The sequence below is a fragment of the Ictalurus punctatus genome, chromosome 1 (genome assembly GCF_001660625.3).
Source record: "Ictalurus punctatus breed USDA103 chromosome 1, Coco_2.0, whole genome shotgun sequence".
NCBI lineage: Eukaryota > Metazoa > Chordata > Actinopteri > Siluriformes > Ictaluridae > Ictalurus > Ictalurus punctatus.
In genome coordinates, this window is record NC_030416.2 from 27,236,325 (window position 1) to 27,264,213 (window position 27,889).

The following is a 27,889-nucleotide window of genomic DNA, read 5'->3' on the forward strand; positions in this document are numbered from 1 at the left end:
TGTTGGGCAAACATCGCGATACAGCGAGACACGCGACGACCCGTATATATTGGGGTGTCCAAATTTTCCACTGTCACACTTTCTTACGTGTGGGTCAGATTGGACACTCTCCAGTGGAAAAAAAATGTCACAGTATTCAGGAAAGGTAAGCATCCAGGCCAATCAGGAGCACATACATCATCACATGTAATCAGAATGCAGTCTCACAGCATCCTTTTGCACTGACTGCTGTAAATCTGCGAATCTAGAGGTGGCTGAATGGTTCCTGAAATGACTGACACTTTTCATGTGTGACATCATTACTGTAAAATTGAATATCATCTCAGACAAACTAAAAAACAGCCGATTTTCTGTTGTGCTCTGTTGCTAGTTTTAATCATTTTATTAAGGAGACTAAAAAGATACGAGTTTTTGATTGCTTTGACATTTGGATGTGCCATGAAGCTATGGTCCAAGGTGCTCAGCTATTAGGTTGTTACATGTTACTGCAAAATGGCTGCACAGTCTCTTTTCTCTAAGATCTGAACAGATACATTATAAATGATATTTTTCCACTTTTTCTATCTACTCCTGACTGTTATACCTGATATTTAAACCCACCCTACCTGCTGCTCCTTCCCTTCAGATAGTGTTTTACGAGGGAAGATGCTTCACTGGAAGGAAGCTGGAGGTGTACAGTGACTGCGATAACTTCCAGGACCGTGGCTTCATGAACAGGGTGAACTCCATCCGTGTGGAGAGCGGAGCTTGGATCTGCTATGACCACCCCGACTTTAAGGGCCAGCAGTACATCCTGGAGCGTGGCGAGTACCCGGAGTTCCAGCGCTGGAACTCCCACAATGACCACATGGGCTCCTGCAAGCCTGTCAGGATGGTGAGAACTCCACTAGACTGACCATCACATACACACACACACACAACCATTTTACACAGTACAAATCCCAAAGTTAAAGCGATGCTGCAATTTGGACTGAGCAAATATCACATTCATTAAACTACATCTTCATATCATGGAAAATGACTAAAAAGACCATTTCTAACCTTGACTGGAAGAAAAATAAAACTAGTTCGTACATTCTTGTTCTTTAACAAGAATTCAGATGGTGCAATGTGTTTAAAAAAGGATTACCATCGCACATGGTTTGTGCTCCACAGCATGGAGAACACTACAGGATTGAGCTGTATGATGCATGCAACTACTCAGGTCACTGTATGGAGCTGTGTGATGACTGTCCCTTCCTGCAAAGCTGTGGCTATGGCAGGCCATGCGTCAACTCTGTCAGGGTGTTCGGAGATGGAGCGTAAGTGCCAATTACAAACACACACATGCACTAAAAATGACTGATCTGGAAATGTCTCTATTTGTTATTTGACATGAAATCTGTAAGTGAAGGTACTAGGCCAGGGGTTCCCAAACTTTTCCAGGGCAAGGCCCCCCAAATGGCATTAACATTTGACCAAGGCCACCCTTTTGCAAGACGTCTTTAAAACACATTACAAATACAGACTTCTGAATATATTCCTTTTTTTATTTTTTTAATAATTACATCTTTACATTACATTAGGAATTGATTGTGTGTGTGTGGTTGTCTGAAAGTGAGAATTAATTTTTCACACCAAATTGTTGAGGCCCCCCGGGCGCCCCCTGGAGGCCCCCACTTTGAAAACCACTGTACTAGGCTACTGTAATCAATGTAATAACGCTCCTGTGTTTCAATCTCTAAATAGCCTGTAGTTCATTGCACTCCATTATAGTCTTACAGCCAGACGCAGAAAATCTCTCAAGTAATCAATAAGTAAAGTAAATAATGGAAGTTAGGGATTAATACATTGTCTAACCCATCCCAACACTTTAATGACGTTCATATTTCTATTTAATAATCTGATAGAGATTTAATGCAGATTATTTTTTTCCTATTTTAGAATAACAATGAAGATATTAACACTATGAAATGACACAAATGGAATCATGCAGTAAACAAGTAATGTGTTGAAAAAAATCTAAAGTATTTTATGCTCCTGACATCTTATTAAACAGCTTCCTAAGGAGCTTTACCCCATGAGACTTTTCCCCAAATAGGCTCCTCACTGCTTCTAAATGAGAATGAGTTGTTTGGGATAACAATTTAATTTGAAGTAAAAACTACTTATTAAAAATACATTCCGATTTAGATATAAATTCATACATGCTCATTAACGTCACTATTTATATTGGACTTTCCAACTTTCCAACCATACGACTTCGTCATCAGACAATTAAAAATATATATACATTGTCCAAACTTCTGACTGGAAGTGTACATTTCCTCCACTTATTTTCTATTTTGTTACTAGAAAAACAGAAATGGTTCTTTAGGCTTGTATTTAACAGTTTAAATTTGTTTCAACATACTATTTTGAGTTTTATTTATATATTTGTATATTTTCATTTAACTGAGCAGTTTTTTGCCTGTAACGTTGTATGTTTTTTTTTTGTGTGAAGCTGGGTGATGTATGAGGAGCCTAACTACCGTGGCCGTATGTACATCGTGGAGAGAGGAAACTACTGCAGCCACAACGAGTGGCAGGCCCAGACCCCCAACATCCAGTCCATCCGCAGGGTCGTCAATTACTTCTAAAACTCCATTTCTCCTCTCCTGTCCCCTTTTCATTCATACCTCCTTCTGCCAGGCCACAGACTGTAACTATTCCTACTCATACAATGTAAAATAAATTACAGAGTACTACAACAAAAAGACAGTATTTTATTAAATGTGTGTCTGGGTCTCATTACGCTGCATTAAATGAGAACATACGAGTTTTTCCATACAAACACTACTATTTCATATGATCACAATAACACTACATACGGTCCTAACAGACTAAATAGACTTTGAGCTTAAACAACAAACTGATTTGGTATTTGCAATGAAATCAATAATATATCACTGAATCAGAAAATGTGTTGCTTAAATTATTTTAAATATAATATAAATGGTGACTCAAATTACACAAATGACACAAAATACACAAATTACAGATTGATAACGTTTAATGGAATTGACTGAATTTCAGAAGAATTGTAAATTAATTTCAGTTCCAAAGAACTGAATAAAAACCTTATTTAATTAATTTAAAAGGAGTATTGTACGTTTGAAATTAACACCATGTGTAGAAACTCAAAGCTGGTCGATTTATTGCGTGTTCAACAAAAAATTCAACAAAGTTCCAGCTTTATGGTCCATTGTAAGATTAAAGACTACTGAAAATATAGTTGGAAGCATGCAATTGATCAGTGGTAAAACTAACAATAACTGCTACAGATAATATTTTAAAGAGCAATGCTTCATTCAAAAGTAAGGATATCGGTTTTAATCTGTATAAACAAACATTATTTTTGCACTTTTTTCTTTCAGCATTCATGTCAGAAATAAGCTCCACTGTAAAGTAAAATAAACATGGAGTGATCAAATAAACACTTGAGTTCATAAAGTACTTTCAAAATGGCTTCAATTACTGGCTCGTAACCAAGTGTTGATCCAGGCTTAGAGATCTGGTGCTAATGTTAGTGATAACATTCCACACTAAACTGACCTCACACAACTGCAGAAAGCACATACAGTACGAGCAGCTCTTCAGTGGGAGGTTGCAGAGTGCCGCTCCAGATGAGACTTCATTAGAGCAATGAGCTCACTCTCCTCCTCCAGATTCACGTCCAGGTAATCCTCTTCATGTGTGGGGATGTACTCCAAAACCTCGTTGACCAGCTCAGTATCAGGGAGGTTTGACCCAGATGCTGAACACAACAGTGGGATTAATGCACGGTTCGAATATATAAATATTATATTTTATATATATATATATATATATATATATATATATATATATATATATATATATATATATATATATATATATATATATATATATAAACATTTATTTTATTAAATTATTTTGGTTTGTATTATATATAAGTATTTATGCATTATTTTTTATGGTTGCACAAAAAGCACAGAATTAAACTACAGTCCTAAATTAATAATATATATTCTGGTGTGTGTGTGTGTATTGGGTTCTTTTCTGTTTTGGACAAACAGTTCTGTAAAGTTTTAATTTTAAGGTTTATATTTGTAACACTCAGTTTGTGGATTTTATTTCAATAAACAAAAAATGGTACTGAAAGTTAGCCCCCGTCCGATTAATCGAAAAAATTATTGGCAACTACATGATTATGAAAATAACCGTTAGTTGCAGCCCTACACCTTACACAAATAGGGATTCTTTCCTGAGTTGCTCTTTACTGCATTGCTCCAGTTTGGTAAATTGGATAAAACTGAATTTTCTGGATTATTAAGTGCAGAGAAACATGTCGATATTTTGGTCCATGATAATAATTGCACATACGCTACAGATGTGAGAATGAAATTCTAATATGAATAGTTTTCATTAATTAAGTATTCTTTTAACAGCCTGTGGACTTTAAGACATTGTAATCAATGCCTAAAAATCAATCCATATATCGATAAATGGTCCTGACCTGTGGAGTCCTCTGATGAGGTGCTGGGCTCTTCTGACGAGGAAGATGGAGCTGAGGGGGAGTGCAGCTCTGAAGGAATAACACCCTGATTATCCAGGAGTAGCTGAGCGGCCTGAGCTACATCATCTCCCGCCAACCTCAGAGCCACCTCCACTTCCTCCCTCTGGAAGCCCATATAAGCAAGCTACGCTTGCACAAACATACAAACACACAAGTGAGGGCAGGAAATGAGATATGCATAGTGTCTGCGTGGAGAAAAATGTAATAAAAACCGACAACCAGACAGACTAGAGAATGACAGCAGCCAGTATATAGCATTTAATCTTTTCTTCATGAGGTACCTGATCCACTTTGGTCTGTCTGTCTGTGTCTGGCTGAGGCGTCCCAGAGCTGCTGGCTTCAGACGAATTCTGCAGAATCTATGAAGAAAATGGAGAAGGTGAAGAAACACAAATGTTAGTGGAACAGTGTTTTGTTTAAGATAAATTCATTTGTTTTAATAAATGCACTGAAGGTGGTGGTTTTGCCATGTTAAGGATATAATACGCATAATATGTCATACCCCATAGGCTTTATTCACATCTCCTTTGGTCGCATGGAGGGCCTGGGCTGCTGCTTTCTTGTTGTAGCCAAGCTCGACGAGGGTGTTGATGGCTTCCAGACGCTGCCTTCTGTTATTTCTCTCCCTCCGCGTTATCTTATTCCTCTCCTGTGAAAGTGCACCAGAATTAAGGATTAATTTACAGATAGCTTCCTTAACTATAAAGTGTACAGAATAGTGACAACTGGCCCATCATACAATAGGTGTTAGCACCATGAACAACATGAGAAAGTGTTTTTATTTTATATTAGTACATGAAGTGCATTTACTAAACGTTTTAGCAACATGTGTGAAAAGTAAAGCTAATGTAGATTGTTCAAATAAATAATCCAGACAATGAACAGTGGTTTTAGGCAGGGGTGTGTTATTACAGGAATCCCATTAATTGATTCTTAGGTGCTTCATGATTCTCACTTGGAAGAGAGGATCAGATCTTCATGTAGGCATATGCATAAAAACATTTCTGATTAAAAAAATTAACACTGTAAGGAGATATTTAGAGATTTTCATGATGGCTGAAAAAATTATAATGTTTTAAAAGCAGCAAATAATTATACTGAAAAATCTTATATATATATATATATATATATATATATATATATCTCACACACACACACACACACACACACACACACACACAGTATCTCACAAAAGTGAGTACACCCCTCACATTTCACATTTTTGTAAATATTTGATTATATCTTTTAATGTGACCACACTGAAGAAATGACACTATGCTACAATGTAAAGTAGTGAGTGTACAGCTTGTGTAACAGTGTAAATTTGCTGTCCCCTCAAAATAACTCAACACACAGCCATTACTGTAATGAAGGTTGAACTGAGTTCTGAATTGCCTGGAGTTTCCCACTGCTGATGGGGAGTAAATACAATGAAGACTCATTTTGATTGGGTGTGTTGGTGTGTTTGTGTGTCACTGACCTCTATCCTGCGAGTGATGTGCATCACAGCCGCCTCCACATTGCCTCTGCAGGCTCTCAGGCCCAGGCGAGCGTCTTGTTCTGTGAAGCCTATACTCAGCAGCTGGGTCATCTTCTCTGGGTCAAGACACAGTTGACTGTAGAGCTCCTCAACCTACCAAAAAGAGGCAGAGACAGCAAGAGAAACTAGTGATCAGCACAGCGTCTTTGAGATAAACAGCTAGAAAGCATGTTAGCATAACCGAGGGTGAAAAGCACCTGCTTGAGTTTCTTAGCAGCTTGATTCTCGTTGCCTTCCAGGTACGCCAGCAGACTCTGAAGCAGATACAACCTGAGAAACAGAACCTCCTCTCCACCTGTATTCCCCTAGCAAGCAAAAAGATCCAACAAGCAGGTATTATTACCAGATGACTCAGTCAAGGATGTCAAACTCATTTTAGCTAACAGCCCATATTACACCAAGTCCAATGTCAAGTGGGCAGGAATAAAAATAAAATCAGTTTAGTGACCAATAACATCAACAACTCCTCTTCAATGTGTTTATCAGTATTTATCTGAAAGTTACATTCTGAATAGATTGAATATATCACTTACAAAACACATTAAATTTTTTTTTTCTTCTCCATATTACGTTTTTAACGATAAATAACTATTCACCCCCCAAATTTGTCTTGTATATCATGGATCTTCACAAAATAGCCCATAATTCTGAAGTTTAAAAAATCATTTGCAAAATTATATACAAACAAAAAACGTACAAATTACAATGGCATAACTATTCACCTCTGTCAATGAAATTTGTTCTTTTAGAAAGAGACAGGGTTACAGCATCAAATTCAAAAGCAGCTTCCCAATAAAATGATATTTATTGCTCTATTATGCTCCCTAGTGGAATAACAGAACTCTTTCAATTCAAATTGGTAAGTCAGATTAAAACCTTTATTGTGCTGGGGGCCATAGGTTTGTTACCCCTGGATGTGTTTAATATGGAAAAATTATTTGTCACAATATACAAATTAGCAGTAGCAAATGAGAGAAATTAATATATTATATTTTTTAAAAATCATAAAAACTGTTTATAGCACAATGACCATGACTGACATCTTTCTGGGTTAATCCTGTAAGAGGAAATCATCATTTTAAAGTTTATTTTTAAGTTTATGGTTTTCAATCTAATTCATATCAAACTATTTTAAGATGTTTCCCTATAGTGGACAAAGAAGGTTAAAATTGCTTATTCAAATTTCACTTGTAATGGGAGTCTAAAGGCAGGCGATGAAAGTTTAACCTTAATGTCTTAATTTACACTTGATGGCACATGGAAACCACAAAACCTCAAAGTCAGTACCTGGTGTTACTTTGTACTGGATTGCTTCAGTATGCAAGTTGTCATTTTTATATCTGCGTTATATATAGTATACAGTACATCCAGTGTTATATAGCAAATAGCTGGGGTTCTAACTTTACACCCACAGAACAAGGTCAAGTTGAAATTATTTACAGGCATTTTTTTTTTTTTTTAACTACATTTTTTAAGTTATTGAGGTTTGGATTAAACTCATTCAATTCAATTGACCAATTAAACAGGTTTGAGACAGAGTACACTTTGAGAACTATGGACAAATGGCAAGAGTTTATCACCTGTCATTAGACATCCATTATAAGTGAGAGCTGTGTCCATGGGTTTACTTTTTTCCTCGTGCTCTTTATTCCCCCTAGAAAATTAGCAAAAATTTCTAAGAACTTTGTCATTATGGGTTATTGTGTATAGATTCATGGCAAAAAACTGTAATCCATTTAAATCAATAACAAAATAAAGTGAGATAAAGGGTTTCGATACTTTCTGAAACCACTAGATGTTACAGAAATTACGATTAGAGATTAGGATGAAAAGCAAGATTTGGTGTAGCACTGCAATTTACTAAACCCAGAAAGCTCTCTCCGAAGTTGGTAAGTTCCTGATGCACTGAAAGGAGGATGAACCGTAAAAAAAAAACCTTAATGTTCTGCAGTCTCTGCTGATCTTCTCCATAGCATTTGAGGAAACAATTCTCAGCTTGCTGCAGTCTCTCTTTGCCATCTTTCAGACAGGACAGAGCCTCCAGAGCACGGTAACACCACACGATGTCCAGCTGCAGCACTGCATAGTTATCCACCGTGTTCAACAGCACAGAACCGCATTTACTAGAACAATCACAATCACTCTGTTATACAAAAACAGGATCCATTTGTCAACCATAACATCAGTACTAGCCGACATTATTTCAGTGTAAGACAGCTGCAGCGAGCAGTACCTGAACTGCTCATCCGCTAGAAGCAGGTGACAGAGAGCTTCATCGTATTCCTTCTTCTTCATTAAGGCTCTGCCTTTCTCATGGAAGCCCATGGCTAGGATGAGTGCCTAAAACACCACAGAGAAAAACACAGCCAAAGCAGATTAGGGCACAATGTAGAACATGCATGTTTCACTACAATATAGGGTTCCATGGGCTCCTAGCTGAAATTACTGAACCTGGGTAAATTACGGCACTGTTTAAACAGTTTGTAGAAGGGGCCTTTCACTCTTTTCTTGTCAGTAAGAGACACCAAATGTATTTGTGTAGGGCCACACAGACAACGAGCAAAGTTGGGACTCGGTCACCTTTTTCTCACGGGCTGGGATCTGGATGGGGTTGCCTTTCTGATCTGCAATCTCCAGAAATGGGGTGGTCTCTGGATCCTCACTACCATCTGAAAAATGTCAAGAAGCCATGCACGTTAACATATGGGTTTACAAGATTTACAAATCACTGCATTCTGTTTTTATTTACATTAAACACAGCGTCCCAACTTTTTTGGAATTGGAGTTGTATAATCTTATAATATCTATAACATCTATAAATTTCATCACATTCAGATTAGTGCAATTGCAAATGCCACATGCCTCATGACGCGAATGCACAAATGGAGAATGTAAAATGTTGAAAGAACGTTGCATGGATGTGCAAGACCAAGCGCTCATAGACTCACCTCTTTCTGAGAGGATCTGGAAACCTTTTCGAGTTCTTTGCACACTTTCTTCATTAGACCGCTTCTTTTCCTCTTCATCCACCATCGCTTTCTTCCCTTCCGGTTCAGTCACCTTCAGCACCATGACTTTACTGTTGTTCTTTACGTTCTGTTCATCGAGTCGCTTATCTGAAAGAAGCAGGATGCAGAGCGGTGAAATATTATTCTCCAAAATTCCCCAATTCTCATGCATAAAGGTGGACATATTTATGAGGCAAGTGAATTACACACCTGGAGACAGAGTTTTTCCATATAAAATCAGCTTTATATATTTGAGCTCAAATTCCTCTTTGATCCTAAAAGATGAAATGGTGAAAAAGACAGATCAGAACACGCAAATGTTTACAATTATTGCAATTAAATCCAGTTCATCAAAATTATTCAACCCCCATTGCAAATCAGGTTTATTGTCAAAATGTACAGACTTTCAGCTGTTTGCAATGAACAACTCAAACAAAAACAATCCATCTTGCCTTCCACACGCTGCAGGTTTCCAGTGTCAGAGGATGCAAAGAAGCCCCAGAGCATCACAGAGATACCACCATACTTGACTGTGGACAGAGTGTTCTTTCGTCATTCTTCTTCCTCCAGACATACCACTGATTCATAGGGCTGAAAAGTTCCAGTTTTGTTTCATCGCTCCACAGAACAGAATCCCAAAACTTCTGTGACTTATTTACATGATTTTGAGCCGACTTTTCTTGTGCTTTTGGGTCAGTAGTGGTGTACGTCTTGGAGTTCTGGCATGGAAACCTTCTGCATTTAATACGTGCCTTACTGTGCTCACTGAAACCTCAGTGCATGTTGACAACAAGTCTTGCTGCAGGTCTTTTGCAGTCACTCGAGGGTTTTTCACAACCTGCCTTCTCAGAAATCTAGTTGCAGCCGTTGATAGCTTCCTTTTTCTGCCCTGTCCAGGTATTTCATGTATGTTCTGCCCTGTCCAGGTAGTATACACTCAACAAACCCCTAGCCAGTTCATGTATTTCATGTGTTCCAGCTCAGGCACACCTGGTGCAACTAAGGAAGCCCTTGATTAATTGAATCAGGTATGCTTGAGACAACACCTGTTTTGCATATTTGTGCTGATGTGAGGGATTCTATTCAGAGGGTTGAATACTTTTGAAACTGGAGAAGTCATTATAAGTTGCATTTTCAGTTGAATTTGGTGAAATCACTTGAAGCATTCATTGTGTTGAACTATTTCAGTTGCTTTTGTTTGATTTGTTCATTGCAATCAGCTGAAAGTCTGTACATTTTGACAATAAACCTGATTTGCAATTGGGGTTGAATCATTTTGATTGCAACTGTATGATGAAGCTTGAAAAGAGTGTGAAAAGAAAGTTATACATACTTATTCATCAGATCCTGAGTTGTAATATCCAGTCTTGTTTCCAAGTAGTGTTTCTTTTTATTACCCTATGTAGTGACATACAGGATATACTGTAACATATGGGATGTTTTTTCAAGTACAACACACACTTTATGTTGTTTATACCTTTCTAATATCCATTGGTAGCATGAGCTCCAGAGTTGCAACATTTGTCTCCCTGTAGGTTCTGTTTCCTTTCCCTCTTTTGACAGCCTGTGCTCTTATGTCTTCCAGAGCAATCTCCACTTCAGGCTGGGAGAATCCCACCACTTGGGAATATCTAACAGCAAGCTCCTAGAAACATATTAGGCACAAGAGTGAGATGATCCAGTCCCAAAGTGTAGCATCATGAAAAAAAGGAAAAAAACCAAAAAACAAAAACAAATATGGCACAATTGGAAATACATACACTTAGTGGTTAGTATTAAGGTACACTAACTTTGTGTCTAAACCCATTGGCTCATCAATCTGGTATGTACTTTACAGGAGCAAGTTTTAAATGTACAATTACAGACTGTGGCCCAAGTCACTTCTCTCTATCCCGTCCATTAATAGAACAAGGCATTAGGACCTCCACTAATCAGGTGTTATTTGGGTGGTTGTCCATCGTCAGTACAGTAGTGACACCAAAATAATGACGGTAGGATAATGAGTAATGTGTTGGGACACATTAATCATGCACAGCAGTATCGTTCATGATTGTGACAGTACCCCAACCAAACTATCCAGCCAATAGCTGTGGTCATGTGGTTAGTAGCTAACAGAGACCAATTAAAACAAATTCATTCTTCTGCAGTAAGTATCTTGGTCAGGGTCACAGTGGATCCATTTCCTATCCCGGGAACATCAGGAGCAAGGCGGGAATACACCCTGGATGGGATGCCAGTCCATCGAAAAGCAGCATGTAAACATATTCACACATTCATTCAGACCTAAGGGCAATTTAGAGTAGCCTGGCATGATTTTGGGCGGTTGGAGGAAACAAGAGACCCCAAACCCTTCTTTGACACAGAGAGAGCTTGTGAACCTCTACACAAACAGTCTCTATCTGTACACTGACAAGAGAGGTGTGTCTACAAGGTGGACAATTAGTACACACAACGTTCAATGTTAAAATCCCCGGCAGCACAGTTGTATCAGTATCACTTGTTAGTAGGGGTGTCACGAGAACCTATACTTCGGTACCAACATTGTTAAAACGTGACGGTACTTGTTTTTCTGCAGTGCCGTTGGTACAGGTTCTTATGAATGTACCGAGGTTGCAATTTTTCCAAAACTGATGGGAGCAGCAAATACGCACAAGTGTTTTAGTCGGTCCACAAGTGGTGAAGAAGAAGAAGAACGCCCACAAGCACATGGGAAAAACTACAGAAGATTAGCTTAGCTTAACAAGTTTAGCAGTTGCTGGTATGCAACCGATGCTATCGTTCATTACAAACAAAGCGAGGAAACACCTGGAATTTGGCGAAGCACCTGAAAGACAGTTCTATATTATTTTTGTTTGAGGCAGCTGGCGTTGTAGACGTGAAACCAGCTAACTTTATGCTCCATGTAATGTTAGCGATAGCCTGTTATTTGTTAATGACGCTAACACATTGCAATGTTATAAACTACCTCTGAATGGACCACCATTCATCGCCATTCAGCCCGTGTCCGGTCAGCTAAATGTAGTAAATGTATTTCACTAATAATTATTCAAATGTTCATGCTTTTAATGAATCTTTTTAGCCTGCCACCATATCAGTGAATTTAAACTAATGCTTGCATTCAGAGTATAAGGAGCGTGTGTGTGCGTGCGTTTAGGAGTGCACCTTAGCACTTGTTATTAGTCATTGTCAGACAGTGTTTGATAACTAAAATATCCCTCTCTCGCTCTTTTTGCCAGTATCAGTCAGAGGAGGATGTCCTCCAGGAGTTTTTAATTTTATTATTTTTTAAAAATATATATATTCTTTTTTAAACCACACCATGGTATCGACTTTGGTATCGAGTATCATGTACTTTTGGTGGTATCAGTACCAACTACTAGATTTTTGGTATCGTGACATCCCTACTTGTTAGATCACATATTCCTCACTCTGGACATTCTCTGGAAACTTTCCAGCAGCACAGTCCTTTATGGAAGATGGAGTTTATTTGCACTACTATTACACAAGGCTGTAAGACAGACAGAGAGCATTGTGTCAGGCTCACCATCGCTCTATCTCTGTCAAACCTTCAGAGGCAAAACGTTATACTGGGTACAAGTCAAAGCATTTTAGTGTGAAGTACACAGGCTGGGAGATTCAGTGTTGGATGATGGTTTGTCTCAGATGATGTGGGAACGAACGTTGAATTGTAGCAATCATCAACTGTGAGGTTACACTAATCAGATAACATTCTGACTTTTAAATAACAGTAAGATTAAATCATAATCATAAGACATGATAATAGTTTTAAGCAGAAAGTAGTATCTGGTCAGTGTTAGTACTTTTATAGAGAGGAGCTGATAAATGGTGAATAATAACAGATGGGCTCCAGTCAGTGACTGTATACCTACAAAGTGACATACATGGTAGAAGAAAGACTGAGTGTATGGACAAGAGAGGATTATCTCATAGACACTCAGTATACATTTAATAGTTTCCAGATCAAGGTAAACAGGAAATCTCCAGACCCTGGTAACTGTAAACCTATTTGAGCTTTTTTCTTCTATAAATTACCTTCATTATCTTACCTGTATGTGTTCAGGACCAGCTTCATTAGCTTCTGTAGTGAAAGGGGGATTCCAGAGCTGAATTTTGTCCTGTTTGAGCAAAGCAATGAGCTTCGCCTGAATGTGCTGCTCGGCCATTCTTCACACTGAAGCTGTATTGAAACAGCTCTAACTCTATATTCAAGTGAAACCGAAAGGAATAGTTACTAGCAGATCCAGTGCAGGGGAATTCCTGGTCCAACTAGCTCAGTAGTTAGCTTAAATAACGCTGCTGAGTCACGGAGAAATCAGGGAAGATTTGCCCGGCATTCATGATTAATTTGTTTGTTAATAATTCGTTATTATTTTGTAGATACTTCATAACGTACTGGGCTGAAGTTGGTTTGACGTTGGATGTTCGATATTCGCGGAAATACGGAAATTAAATTAAGGGACCGTCTCTAAAGTTACATACGACATTGTTATACACGTCTCTGACTTCAATAGCATTTGAAGGGAATGAGTCCAATGTCAAACCAACTTTATTCGAATTCATACCGTGAGTTTTCACCTGTCGCCTCCTGGTATTCCTAAAGTTTATTTTTTATTTCTATGTTCGTACCTACCCACGCTGTATACATCACGTGACATTGTTTTCGTCCTTCTCTACTTCCTGGATGTGTTCCGAGCGCGCGGACATACAAGTGCCTGCGCAGATTTCCTGAACTACTAGGTGTGTTCATCTTAAAGCAGGACTGTGCAGCACGATCCTACAATGGTTTAGTAAAATGCATGCCGGTCATCTTTTTTTGTTGTTGTTTAAACACCATCCACCTTCTTTATCCTTCAGGGTCGCGGGGAAACTTGAGCCTTTCCCAGGGAGCATGGGGTAAAAGGCGGGGTTCACCCTGGAAAGGGTGCCAATCCATCGCAGGGCACATAAGACATTCACACACCCATTCATACTCTACAGACACTTTGGACATGCCAATCAGCCTACCATGCATGTTTTTGGACTGGGGGAGGAAACTCGAGTACCCGGAGGAAACCCCCACAGCACGGGGAGAACATGCAAACTCTGCACATACAGGGTAGAGGCAGGAATCGAACCCGCAACCCTGGAGGTGTGAGGCGAATGTGCTAGCCACTGTGGGCCCTGTTTAAACACCATCTTTACACATAATTGATCTTTATGATCACAAAATTGATATAACGTTTGTACCTGAAATTACATCCATACATGTACATATTTATAAATACAATGCAAACTATCCTTTCAGATGGTGTATGTATATTACTATGTTTCTGGATGTCATTCAGACATTCAAATTCAAATTTTAATGTCTACAAGACTAAACTTAATCAGAGTTTAGTGTTTACAAAACTTCTTGCACCTATGCACCTGTTGGGTTGATATGTCACATGAAATCTGAGCAGGCTGTTTAGGTTGAGGTCGCGTTCCATCAAATTGATATCAGAGTTCAGTACACATATGAAATTGGCTAAAATCAAATCTAAATGAACCACAGTAATGATCTGAACAACGATTGAACGATTTCCACAGTCATGTTTTACATTTGCATCTTTTAATGTTCTGAATAATCACATAATGTTCTACAGTATGGTCTTTGTCTATGCAGAAGTTAATATTTAGGACAGCCACAATTTAAACTAATTTATGTCCAAATTCTGTCATATGTCACAATACCGCAGTTTATTCCCAGCATTAAAGGCTTCAACTTGAAGTGTTGATAAATATTTGATTACTTGCCTGGAAGGAAAACCACAAAACTCAAATGTGTAGGAACCATCTGATTTAAATTGTAAATAATTATACTTGCAGATCTGTGGATATACACAGGACACTACTGCAACTGCACTTCATTAATTTTATTGGATGTAGCTTGAACACAGTGTAACCAATATTCAGTCCTGCTGACATTGTGACCTTGAGCAAGGCACCTCGTTTAAACCAGCTCTGTGAAATCCTCGCTCCAGCTGGTTAATATTAACTGCCTTGAGTTAAAAAAAAAAAGAGCAATTTTTTCATTCAGCATTCATATCAGAAATAAGCTCTACTGTAAAGTAAAATAAACATGGAGTGATCAAATAAACACTCGAGTTTGTAAAGTACTTTCAAAATGGCTTCAATTACTGACTTGTGTTGATCCAGGCTTAGAGATCTGGTGCTAATGTTAGTGATAACATTCCACACTAGACTGACCTCACACAACTGCAGAAAGCACATACAGTACGAGCAGCTCTTCAGCAGGAGTTTGCAGAGCACTGCTCTAGATAAGACTTAATTTGAGCAATGAGCTCACTCTCCTCCTCCAGAGTCACGTCCAGGTAATCCTCTTCATGTCTGGGGATGTACTCCAAAACCTCCTTCACCAGATCATCATTAAGGAGGTTCGACCCGGACGCTGAACACAAAAGTGGTTTTAATGCACGGTTTGAATGAATTTACTAAACAAATCTAGTGTCTAAAATAAAATAAGCAATGATTAATAAGCAAAATGATTAGTTACTAAAATAAAATTAATAAATTGTGGTCCTTAGGACTGGGCAACATGATGATATGCTATTGATAACGTGATAAATTGTCTCACCAAAATTTTCTGAGATAACAAAGGAATTGTGATAACTTATTATTAAACTTTTTTTTATTATTATTATTTTACAATCTATTTTTTAATATTACAAACTGAATAGAATGTGGAAGCAGCTGAATTTGTGTTCATTTTCATCATCTTTCATATAGTTCATATCTTTAACATAAAATCTTCACAGATTTTCAGTGTTAATTCATTTATTTTTTGTAGATTAAAAATAAGTTTCCTTAAATTAAATTTTACACAGGTTCTTTTTTTTGCAGCAGTACATTTCTTCTGGCCATTTCTTAGCAAACCTGTATGATAAATCCTTTGTATTATAGAAATATCCAAGTATCATATGATATTTCTGTCATATTGCCCAGCCCTAGGGCACCTAAACATTTAGACCCTACTGTGTGAATCAGGGTTTGTCAGATCTCCAAGTAAGTGGGGGAAACTTTAGTGTCATTGTGGTACTTGGGAGAAAAATGTGTAATCTCAGGACATGAGGGTCTTAATTCGGCTTTCGGTAATAATCACAACTATAGCTGGTTCCCTGGTGTAAAACAATTCAAATTTGCGTTCAAATGAATGCACAACCGAGGAGCTTCGTTTTTAATCTTTACCTTTTTAATCTAAACTCACTCATAATGGCAGTCTATGAGTAGTTAAAGCAGTTAATACACTCCTGGGTGAAAAAAATAGGCTAGGACTGGACGATTAATCGAAAAGTACTCGAAACCAAAATGCAGAACCTCTAACCGACGTAATTTCCCCAGGTCAGTTATTTCGTTTTTTTAAATCCTGTTACTACTTTCCCTTTAAGAACATACTAATGCGTGTGTAGTCACGTGACTCCGCCCCATCCAGTCAGTGGCACGCAAGCAACATGGAGGCGAACTCAAACACCGAGTCAACTGCGCAACAGGTGCAGCTTGTAGCAAAGAAAAACCCCGTGTCCCTCACTTGGACGCATTTTGGCTTCAGTAAAGAAGACACCGAACAAAATGACGTTAAATGTAAACATTGCAGTAAAACCGTTCCAGCGACCAAAGGTAATACCACCAATTTGTTTCAACACTCGGCGCACACGTTACCGAATATGAACAGTGCATGGCTCAAAAAAACAGAGAGACTGATAAGCGCCCAGCAACAAGTGCCGAGAATACAAGCATTTAAAAAATGCTACACGATATGAAAAGTATTCAAGAAGATGGAAAGTAATAACTGACACCATTTGTTACTACATCGTGAAAGATATGGCTCCCATAGCTACAGTGGAGCGCAGTCGGTTTAAACACCTCAGTAAAACTCTCCACAGAACATACACTGCCATTGCAACCATATTTTCCCCAAACTACACTGCCCACATTGTACAAAACATGTCATAAAAAGGTAGCTGCTGAACTGAAGTCTGCACTTTGCAGCCACATCTGATCTCTGGTCAAGCAGGATGATCGTTTATAGTAATTCAATAGTCTGTGTTTCCTTAAATTATTTTATAAAATAAGAAACGCATGCTTAAAAAAAAATTGGATTAGAAAAAAAAAAAAAAAAACAACACCTTTAATAGTTGAGCATATTTACAGAACAAACCTTGTCAGGAAACTATGAGGGCAGCCCCCCCCAAAAGCAAAATAATCGTTCATTAATCGTAATCGAGGTAAAATGTTCAATTAATCGAAATTTTGATTTTAGGTCATATCGTCCAGCCCTAGGCCAAGCCCAAAATGGCAAAATAATAAGCTTTTAATGGTCTTAACAACAAATCATTGGTCATAAAATTAGCAAGAATTAAATAGATAAAGTAACCTTTAATTCTTTAAATGTTTAAGCCTTGTGGGTAAATGTTTAAGCCTTGTGGGTAAACTTTTAAACAGCTTTTTATTTATTTTACTTTGTTAATTTTGTATACCCAGACATGTTAATTTGAATTTTACATCAAACATTTTAATCATTATCATGATTTTTCCTTTGTGAATTTAACCGTTTCTAGCTTTCACCACTGAAACAGTTCACTGCAGCAAAATAAACAAGCAGATGGTGGCACAGGAGGTCTTAGGAGCACATTGTTTAATTCTTGCTAATTTTCTGACCAATGATTTGTTGTTTAAGACCATCAAAGCTTAATATTTTGCCATTTTGAGCTTGGTCAAATTTTTTTTTGCCCAGGAGTGTACATGTTTATCTCTAAGGCAGAAGTGTTTATTATTAATTTAGGACTGTAGTTTAATTCTGTTCAGAAAATTATTCATAAATACTTGTATATAATATAAACTAAAATAAATTTATATATATATATATATATATATATATATATATATATATATATATATATATATATATATATGAAAATAATCGTTAGTTGCAGCCCTACACCTTACACAAATAGGGATTCTTTTCCTGAGTTGCTCTTTACTGCATTGCTCCAGTTTGGTAAATTGGATAAAACTGAATTTTCTGGATTATTAAGTGCAGAGAAACATGTCGATATTTTGGTCCATGATAATAATTGTACATACGCTACAGATGTGAGAATGAAATAAAAAAAAAAACAATTAAGTATTCTTTTAACAGCCTATGGACTTTAAGACATTGTAATAAATGCCTAAAAATCAATCCATGCTCAATCCATGAATCGATAAATGCTCCTGACCTGTGGAGTCCTCTGATGAGGTGGTGGGCTCTTCTGACAAGGAAGATGGAGCTGAGGCATAGCGTAGCTCTGAAGGAATAACACCCTGATTATCCAGGAGTAGTGGAGTGGCCTGAGCTACATCATCTCCCATCAACCTCACTTCCTCCCTCTGTAAGCCCAGGTAATGATAATGATAATGATAATGAGTCTTTATTAATATTAATCACATATACATATGCACAGTGAAATTCTTTTCTTCGCATACCCCAGCATATCAGGAAACTGGGGTCAGAGCGCAGGGGCAGCCATGATACAGTGCCCCTGGAGCAGGGCCTTGTTAAGGGCCTTGTTCAACGGCCCAACAGTGGCAGCTTGGCAGTGCTGGGGCTTGAACCCCAGACCTTCCAATCAGTAACCTTAACCGCTAAACCACCACTGCCCCAGGTAGGCAAGATATGCTTGCATAAACACACAGGCACACAAGTGAGGGCAGGAAATGAGATATGCATAGTGTATGCATGGAGAAAAATATAATAAAAACCCGACAACCAGACAGACTAGAGAATGACAGCAGCCAGTATATAGCATTTAATCTTTTCTTCATGAGGTACCTGATCCACTTCGGTCTGTCTGTCTGTGTCTGGCTGAGGCGTCCGAGAGCTGCTGGCTTGAGACGAATTCAGCAGAAACTATGAGGAAAACGGAAAAGGTGAAGAAACGCAAATGTTACAGTGTTTTGTAACAGTGTTTTGTTTCAGATAAATTCCTTTATTTTAATAAATGCACTGAAGGTGGTGGTTTTGCTATGTTAATAATATAATATGCACGACGAGTCATACCCTATAGGCTTCATCCAGATGTCCGTTGTACACATGGAGGGCCTGGGCTGCTGATTTCTTGTTGTAGCCAAGCTCGACGAGGGTGTTGATGTCTTCCAGACGCTGCCTTTCCTTCTTCTTTATCTCATCCCGCTCCTATGAGAGTGCACCAGAATTAAGTATTAATTTGTAGATCTCTTCCTTAACTATAAAGTGTATAAATAGTGACAACTGGCCCATCGTACAATAGGTGTTAGCACCATGAACGCCAGAAAAAGGTGTTTCTATTTTGTTTATAAAAAACAATATTAGTACAAAAAGTGCATTTATTAAACATTTTAGCAAAATGTGTGAAAAGTAAAGCTAATGTTGGTTGTTCAAATAAATAATCCAGACAATGAACAGTGGTTTTAGACAGGGGTGTGTTATTACAGGAATCCCAATAATTGATTCTTAGGTGCCTCATGATTCTCTCTTGGAAGAGAGGTTGGTGCACTATAACCCAATCTGAACTTTATGTACGCATAGCCATAAAGACATTTCTGAAAAAAAAAAAAAAAACACTGTAAGGAGATATTTTGTGATTGTCATTAGGGCTGCACAATTAATTGAATATCAATCTCAATTACGATTTTGACTTCCCACGATTACATGAACATGATCGACTGCGATATTAACGTTTTTGTCCTCCGCTAATAGAGAACTCCACCGCAGATCAAATCAAGCGCTTCCTAAACTTACAGCCAATCACCATATAGAGGCGCAGGGATTGTGTCATTTTGTAATGCCAAAACCCCGAAACGGGGTTAGCATTTTAGCGCTCGATCTGCCAGCTTCACTTCGAGCTCCAGCGCTTTACGCGAGGGGAAATCATGACATTAACATGATGCTAAATAGCACTACAGAGGTTGTCGGGGACAATAAACGTTATCACGCCGAGGAAGGAAAAAACTTTGCAGATAAACTCAGGCTCTACAGTGTGACTATTTCACTCGAATTTGTGACTGAAAAGTATTTCGTGTGACTGTGAATAAACAGGTGCGAGTGACCTGTTCGGAGTTATATAATACAATCGGGATCAAAACTACTGGAAGTCCAAAATGCATCTACACCAAGCAACAGTTACTTTCACACTGCTTTTCATCTCCGCAGTCAACCGAACAAGTGTGTCAATACTGCGGAGAAGCCATTATGATGACAAGTAACTCTGTACATCATCTGCTTCAACTTCCCGATCTCACAAACCACCATCGATCCCGCAAAATGACCTGAACTTGCACCTGCTCGTGTAGACACAACGGCTTCGCACAGAGTAAATTAATAATAATGCTAACGCTACAAGGTGGGTTTAATTCAAACATCTTTATTTAAAAATTCCTCACCAACCATAATCAAGAGTAGCAACTGTTAGTCTGTAAACATACAGTACACTCCACTCTCCATCCACTAACTCTAATTCACTTCATTTAAACTCACGGTTGCCAGATATCACTAGAAAAGTCAACTCCATTTTCCATGTTTTGATTTAATCTCCCCAAAACATAATATCAGCAGACATGGACACTGTACTGGGGGAACCCATCTAAAACTGAAACAAAAATATAACTACTAAAACTGACTCCAACCCAGAACCATGACAGCGGGAAATGTCTAATAGTGTAGCTTTAAATATATTCAAGAGGAGCAGACTTCAAACACTGAACATTTAGTTTTATTTTTATAAATTATATATATTAATATATATTACACACAATAATATTTTAATGGGAAGCTTCAAGATGCATAAAAAAATTGTTGAATAATTTCATAGTGGCTCTCTAAAATGAAACTGAAGGTTGAACTGAGTTCTGAATTTCCTGGAGTTTCCCCACTGCTGATGGGGAATAAATATAATAAAGACTCATTTTGATTGTGTGTGTGTGTGTGTCACTGACCTCTATCCTGCGAGTGATGTGCATCACAGCCGCCTCCACATTGCCTCTGCAGGCTCTCAGGCCCAGGCGAGCGTCTTGTTCTGTGAAGCCTAAACTCAGCAGCTGGGTCATCTTCTCTGGGTCAAGACACAGTTGACTGTAGAGCTCCTCACCCTACCAAAAAGAGGCAGAGACAGCAAGAGAAACTAGTGATCAACACAGCGTCTTTGAGCTACCAAGCATGTTAGCGTATCCGAGTGTGTCTGAACTGAAAAGCACCTGCTTGAGTTTCTTAGCAGCTTGATTCTCGTTGCCTTCCAGGTACGCCAGCAGACTCTGAAGCAGATACAACCTGAGAAACAGAACCTCCTCTCCACCTGTATTCCCCTAGCAAGCAAAAAGATCCAACAAGCAGGTATTATTACCAGATGACTCAGTCAAGGATGTCAAACTCATTTTAGCTAACAGCCCATATTACACCAAGTCCAATGTCAAGTGGGCAGGAATAAAAATAAAATCAGTCTAGTGACCAATAACATCAACAACTCTTATCTGAAAGTTACATTCTGAATAGATTGAATACATCACTTACAAAAAAAAAGGTTTTTTTCCTTCTCCGTATTACTGTTTTAACCATAAATATTCACCCCCCCAAATTAAAAAAATAAATACATTAATGCATACATACTTATATATATGATATAAACTACAATAAATTAGATATATATTTTTATTTTTTTATATAATTAAATTTATTTTAGTATATATATATATATATATATATATATATATATATATATATATATATATATATATATATATACACATACATACATACACACACATACTACTATATCTTTACTTAATAGTAGAATCTTTACTTAATTTTTTTTACTTGATATTATGTAGAAGTATTTATGCATTATTTTTATGGATGCACAAAAAGCACTGAATTAAACTACAGTCATAAATTAATAATATATATTCTGGTGTGTGCATTGGGTTCTTTTCTGTTTTGGACAAACAGTTGTGTAAAGTTTTAGTCTGAAGTTTATATTTGTAACACCCAGTTTATGGATTTTATTTTTTATAAACAAAAAATGGTACCCCCATCCGATCAATCGAAAAAAATAATAATAATCTGCCAAATAAACGATTATGAAACTAATCGTTAGTTGCAGCCCTATTTGAGACAGAGTACACTTTGAGAACTATGGGCAAATGACAAGAGTTTATCACCTGTCATTAGACATCCATTATAAGTGAGAGCTGTTTCCATGGGTTTACTTTTTTCTCTCTCTTTATTCCCCCCAGAACATTTGCAAAAATTGCTAAAAACTTTGTCATTATGGGTTATTGTGTGTAGATTCATGGCAAAAAACTGTAATCCATTTAAATCAATAATAAAATAAAGTGTGATAAAATGTCTGAATACTTTCTGAAACCACTAGATGTTACAGAAATTACGATTAGAGATTAGGATGAAAAGCAAGATTTGGTGTAGCACTGCAATTTACTAAACCCAGAAAGCTCTCTCCAAAGTTGTTAAGTTCCTGATGCACTGAAAGGAGGATGAACGGTAAAAAAAACCTTAATGTTCTGCAGTCTTTGCTGATCTTCTCCATAGCATTTGAGGAAACAATTCTCAGCTTGCTGCAGTCTCTTTTTGCCATCTTTCAGACAGGACAGAGCCTCCAGAGCACGGTAACACCACACGATGTCCAGCTGCAGCACTGCATAGTTATCCACCGTGTTCAACAGCACAGAACCGCATTTACTAGAACAATCACAATCACTCTGTTATACAAAAACAGGATCCATTTGTCAACCATAACATCAGTACTAGCCGACATTATTTCAGTGTAAGACAGCTGCAGCGAGCAGTACCTGAACTGCTCATCTGCCCGAAGCAGGTAACTGCGAGCTTCATCGTATTCCTTCTTCTTCATTAAGGCTCTGCCTTTCTCATGGAAGCCCATGGCTAGGATGAGTGCCTAAAACACCACAGAGAAAAACACAGCCAAAGCAGATTAGGGCACAATGTAGAACATGCATGTTTCACTACAATATAGGGTTCCATGGGCTCCTAGCTGAAATTAACTGAACCTGGGTAAATTACAGCACTGTTTAAACAGTTTGCAGAAGGGGCCTTTCACTCTTTTCTTGTCAGTAAGAGACACCAAATGTATTTGTGTAGGGCCACACAGACAACGAGCAAAGTTGGGACTCGGTCACCTTTTTCTCACGGGCTGGGATCTGGATGGGGTTGCCTTTGTGATCTGCAATCTCCAGAAATGGGGTGGTCTCTGGATCCTCACTACCATCTGAAAAATGTCAAGAAGCCATGCACGTTAACATATGGGTTTACGAGATTTGAAAATTATTGCATTCTGTTTTTATTTACATTAAACACAGCATCCCAACTTTTTTGGAATTGGGGTTGTATAATCTTATAATATCTATAACATCTATAAATTTCATCACATTCATATTAGTGTAATTGCAGATGCCACATGCCTCATGATGTGAATGCACAAATGGATAATAATCGATTATGAAAATCCTTGTCAACGAATCTCATTATTGATTAGTTGGTCTATACGTGGCATGGGGGAGATTTACTGGTAACGTTACTTCAGTTCCGAAAACGTGCTTCGGAGAGTAAATACTAAAGTTGTGTCCCAAAGGATGTACTATACACTTACACTGTGCATGGAGTACTCTACCATCTAGTGTGTGGATTTTAGAAAGGTAATATCATCTCAAATGGAACACGAGCGGGTTTTTACTAACTGGAAGTATAAGCCACTTACTAGTCGACAGCACTTGACATCACACACACGTAACGCGACACCGCTAGCTTTAGCCTCAGAGTGACTTTCCCCACTGACTTTCTTCAGTTTACTGTTTCTGTCAGCGTTATCTTTAACTCCCGGCATGACCTCAGTCCTCATCAGACAGAGGCGAAATCGTCACGTGACTGAGGAAAAAAGTGTGTTACCTCTAAGTCCTCTAAGGCAGGTGTGCATTTTATATTAACACCGCCGAGAAGATTTATAAACTTTATAAAGCAGAGTTTCTGCAGCATGGAAGCATGACAGTGATGCGGTCATGAGTTGCTTAAAAGGTTTCATTTAATTCCAGTTTATTGTCATTATATGTTGTATTTGCGCACTTGCAGTGTAAATTCTGTTGATTATTATAACGGAAGTGATGTGTTAGTAATGAGACCGCATTGCTCCTCACGCGCAATGCAGACGCGGTGATATAGAGCGTAGCGCGGGTAAGATCTGTAATGTCTAATTAAAACACTATGATCAAAAGTAACATAATATGTCCAAAGGCAGCGAGTAACAGAAACCACAAGATGCAGTGAAAGTGAGTTTTTATTATTAATTTAGGACTGGAGTTTAATTCTGTGCTTTTTGTGTATCCATAAAAAAATAATTCTTTCTTTCTTTCTTTCTTATCTATCTATCTAAGTTAGTTTAGATTTATATTATATAAGTACTTATGCATTTTTTTTTTATGGATTCACAAAAAGCACAGAATTAAACTACAGTCCTAAAATAATAATATATATTCTTGTGTGTGTGTGTGTGTGTGTGTGTGTGTGTGTGTGTGTGTGTGTGTATTGTTTTTTTTTTCTATTTTGGACAAACAGTTGTGTAAAGTTTTAGTCTGAATTTATATTTGTAACACTCAGTTTGTTGATTTTATTTTAAGTAAACAAAAACGCACTGAAAGTTTGGCCCGCCCCATCCGAATAATTGATTAATCGAGGAAAGAAAAAAATAATAATACATTTTTTTTTTTTTTTTTAAATCGTTAATTATAGTCCTACATGGATGTGCAAGACCAAGCGCTCATAGTCTCACCTCTTTCTGAGAGGATCTGGAAACCTTTTCGAGTTCTTTGCATACTTTGTTCAATTAAACGCTCCTTTTCCTCTTCATCCACCATCGCTTTCTTCCCTTCTGGTTCAGTCACCTTCAGCACCATGACTTTACTGTTGTTCTTTACGTTCTGTTCGTCGAGTCGCTTATCTGAAAGAAGCAGGATGCAGAGCGGTGAAAAATTATTGTCCAAAATTCCCCAATTCTCATGCATAAAGGTGGACATATTTATGAGGCAAGTGAATTACACACCTGGAGACAGAGTTTTTTTATCAAAAATCAGCTTCATATATTTGAGCCCAAATTCCTCTGTGATCCTAAAAGATGAAATGGTGAAAAAGAATAATTTTGAAACTGGAGAAATCATTATAAGTTGCATTTTCAGTTGAATTTGGGGAAAACAATTGAAGCATTCGTTGTGCTGAACTATTTCAAGTGCTCTTGTTTGATTTGTTCATCGCAAACAGCTCAAAGTCTGAAAACTTTATTTGCTCAAAGTTGAATAATTTTGATTGCGACTGTAAGTGAAAAAAGTGTGAAAAGAAAGTTATACATACTTATTCATCAGATCCTGAGTTGTAATATCCAGTTTTGTTTCCAAGGAGTGTTTCTTTTTATTACCCTATGTAGTGACACACAGGATATACTGTAACATATGGGATGTTTTTTCCAAGTACAACACTCACTTTGTTTTTTATACCTTTCTAATTTCCTTTGGTAGCATGAGCTCCAGAGTTGCATTTCCCTCCTCTCTTTTGACAGCCTGTGATCTTATCTCTTCCAGAGCAATCTCCACTTCAGGCTGGGAGAATCCCACCATTTGGGAATATCTAACAGCAAGCTCCTAGAAACATATTAGGCACAACAGTGAGATGATCCAGTCCCAAAGTGTAGCATCATGAAGAAAAAAAAAGGGAAAATAAAAATACAAATATGGCACAATTGAAAATACATACACTAACTTTGTGTGTAAACCCATTGGCTCATCAATCTGGTATGCACGTTATAGGAACAAGTTTTAAATGTACAATTACAGACTGTGTCACTACTCTCTATCCCGTCCATTAATAGAACAAGGCATTAGGACCTCCACTGATCAGGTGTTATTTGGGTGGTTGTCCATCGTCAGCACAGTAGTGACACCAAAATAATGACGGTAGGATAATGAGTAATGTGTTGGGACACATTAATCATGCACAGCAGTATCGTTCATGATTGTGACAGTACCCCAACCAAACTATCCAGCCAATAGCTGTGGTCATGTGGTTAGTAGCTAACAGAGACCAATTAACACAAATTCATTCTTCTGCAGTAAGTATCTTGGTCAGGGACACAGTGGATCCATTTCCTATCCCGGGAACATCAGGAGCAAGGCGGGAATACACCCTGGATGGGATGTCAGTCCATCGAAAAGCAGCATGTACACATATCCACACATTCATTCAGACCTAAGGGCAATTTAGAGTAGCCTGGCATGATTTTGGGCAGTTGGAGGAAACAAGAGACCCCAAACCCTTCTTGGACACAGAGAGAGCTTGTGAACCTCTACACAAACAGTCTCTATCTGTACACTGACAAGAGAGGTGTGTCTACAAGGTGGACAATTAGTACACACAACATTCAGTGTTAAAATCCCCAGCAGCACAGTTGTATAAGTATCTCTTGTTAGATCACATATTCCTCACTCTGGAAACTTTCCAGCAGCACAGTCCTTTATGGAAGATGGAGTTTATTTGCACTACTATTACACAAGGCTGTAAGACAGACAGAGAGCATTGTGTCAGGCTCACCATCGCTCTATCTCTGTCAAACCTTCAGAGGCAAGATGTTATACTGGGTACAAGTCAAAGCATTTTAGTGTGAAGTACACAGGCTGGGAGATTCAGTGTTGGATGATGGTTTGTCTCAGATGATGTGGGAACGAACGTTGAATTGTAGCAATCATCAACTGTGAGGTTACACTAATCAGATAACATTCTGACTTTTAAATAACAGTAAGATTAAATCATAATCATAAGACATGATAATAGTTTTAAGCAGAAAGTAGTATCTGGTCAGTGTTAGTACTTTTATAGAGAGGAGCTGATAAATGGTGAATAATAACAGATGGGTTCCAGTCAGTGACTGTATACCTACAAAGTGACATACATGGTAAAAGAAAGACTGAGTGTATGGACAAGAGAGGATTATCTCATAGACACTCAGTATACATTTAATAGTTTCCAGATCAAGGTAAACAGGAAATCTCCAGACCCTGGTAACTGTAAACCTATTTGAGCTTTTTTCTTCTATAAATTACCTTCATTATCTTACCTGTATGTGTTCAAGACCAGCTTCATTAGCTTCTGTAGTGAAAGGGGGATTCCAGAGCTGAATTTTGTCCTGTTTGAGCAAAGCACTGAGCTTCGCCTGAATGTCCTGCTCGGCCATTCTTCACACTGAAGCTGTATTGAAACAGCTCTAACTCTATATTCAAGTGAAACCGAAAGGAATAGTTACTAGCAGATCCAGTGCAGGGGAATTCCTGGTCCAACTAGTTCAGGAGTTAGCTTAAATAACGCTGCTGAGTCACGGAGAAATCAGGGAAGATTTGTCCGACATTTATTATTAATTTGTTTGTTAATAATTCGTTATTATGTTGTAGATACTTCATACTGTGAGTTTTCACCTGTCGCCTCCTGGTATTTCTAATGTTCATTTTTTTATTTCTGTGTTCGTACCTACCCACGCTGTATACATCACGTGACATTGTTTTCGCCCTTCTCTACTTCCTGGATGTGTTCCGAGCGCGCGGACATACACGTGCCTGCGCGGATTCCCTGAACTACTAGGTGTGTTCATCTTAAAGCAGGACTATGGCGCGCGATCGCACAATGGT

At 38.0% G+C, this 27,889-nt stretch overlaps 3 protein-coding genes and 1 long non-coding RNA gene across 6 annotated transcripts; 2 read left to right on the forward strand and 2 right to left on the reverse strand.

The window, feature by feature from the left end:
• Positions 1 to 102: 102 nt before the first annotated feature.
• crygn2 (crystallin, gamma N2) lies at positions 103 to 2,729 on the forward strand. Its single transcript, NM_001201013.1, is given in 4 exon segments — positions 103 to 145; positions 626 to 874; positions 1,156 to 1,301; positions 2,483 to 2,729. Coding segments are annotated over 4 exon segments (552 nt in total). The 5' UTR covers positions 103 to 124; the 3' UTR covers positions 2,619 to 2,729.
• Positions 2,725 to 13,886, reverse strand: nub1 (negative regulator of ubiquitin-like proteins 1). 3 transcript variants are annotated; one of them, XM_017478883.3, is made up of 15 exons: positions 13,776 to 13,886; positions 13,192 to 13,344; positions 10,602 to 10,769; positions 10,458 to 10,522; positions 9,335 to 9,399; positions 9,065 to 9,232; positions 8,697 to 8,785; positions 8,350 to 8,456; positions 8,053 to 8,239; positions 6,314 to 6,421; positions 6,057 to 6,209; positions 5,079 to 5,225; positions 4,858 to 4,935; positions 4,517 to 4,700; positions 2,725 to 3,775 (listed from the first exon to the last, which is right to left on the reverse strand). In XM_017478883.3, exons 2-15 carry the CDS (start codon positions 13,306 to 13,308, stop codon positions 3,615 to 3,617), a joined length of 1,797 nt encoding a protein of 598 aa, XP_017334372.1. In that variant the 5' UTR covers positions 13,309 to 13,344; positions 13,776 to 13,886; the 3' UTR covers positions 2,725 to 3,614. The 3 variants fall into 3 exon arrangements, with proteins under 3 accessions (XP_017334372.1, XP_017334363.1, XP_047013925.1); XM_017478874.2 differs by having other exon boundaries at positions 13,708 to 13,793; XM_047157969.2 differs by lacking the exon at positions 13,776 to 13,886 and having other exon boundaries at positions 13,192 to 13,748.
• Positions 13,742 to 15,336, forward strand: LOC128634007 (uncharacterized). Its single transcript, XR_008397180.1, has 2 exons — positions 13,742 to 13,882; positions 14,000 to 15,336. It is a non-coding gene; the product is annotated as an uncharacterized LOC128634007 (long non-coding RNA).
• On the reverse strand, positions 14,714 to 27,761 carry LOC108271341 (NEDD8 ultimate buster 1). The gene is made up of 14 exons (XM_017478897.3): positions 27,325 to 27,761; positions 25,712 to 25,855; positions 25,569 to 25,633; positions 25,264 to 25,328; positions 24,994 to 25,161; positions 23,351 to 23,439; positions 23,003 to 23,109; positions 22,706 to 22,892; positions 21,395 to 21,502; positions 21,137 to 21,289; positions 19,224 to 19,358; positions 18,996 to 19,073; positions 18,403 to 18,553; positions 14,714 to 15,575 (listed from the first exon to the last, which is right to left on the reverse strand). Exons 1-14 carry the CDS (start codon positions 27,439 to 27,441, stop codon positions 15,415 to 15,417), a joined length of 1,728 nt encoding a protein of 575 aa, XP_017334386.1. The 5' UTR covers positions 27,442 to 27,761; the 3' UTR covers positions 14,714 to 15,414.
• Between the last annotated feature and the right edge of the window lie 128 nt (positions 27,762 to 27,889).

Coding starts and splice junctions, on each gene's coding strand:
- LOC108271341 (XM_017478897.3), bottom strand. CDS start 27,441: ATGGCCGAGCAGGACATTCAGGCGAAGCTCAGTGCTTTGCTCAAACAG. Junction 25,329..25,568: donor ACTCAGGATCTGATGAATAA/GTATGTATAACT, acceptor TTCATCTTTTAG/GATCACAGAGGAATTTGGGC. Junction 22,893..23,002: donor CGGGCAGATGAGCAGTTCAG/GTACTGCTCGCT, acceptor TGATTGTTCTAG/TAAATGCGGTTCTGTGCTGT.
- nub1 (XM_017478883.3), bottom strand. CDS start 13,308: ATGGCCGAGCAGCACATTCAGGCGAAGCTCATTGCTTTGCTCAAACAG. Junction 6,422..8,052: donor AGAGACTGCAGAACATTAAG/GTTTTTTTTTTA, acceptor TTTGCTTGCTAG/GGGAATACAGGTGGAGAGGA. Junction 5,226..6,056: donor ACATCACTCGCAGGATAGAG/GTCAGTGACACA, acceptor GCACTTTCACAG/GAGAGGAATAAGATAACGCG.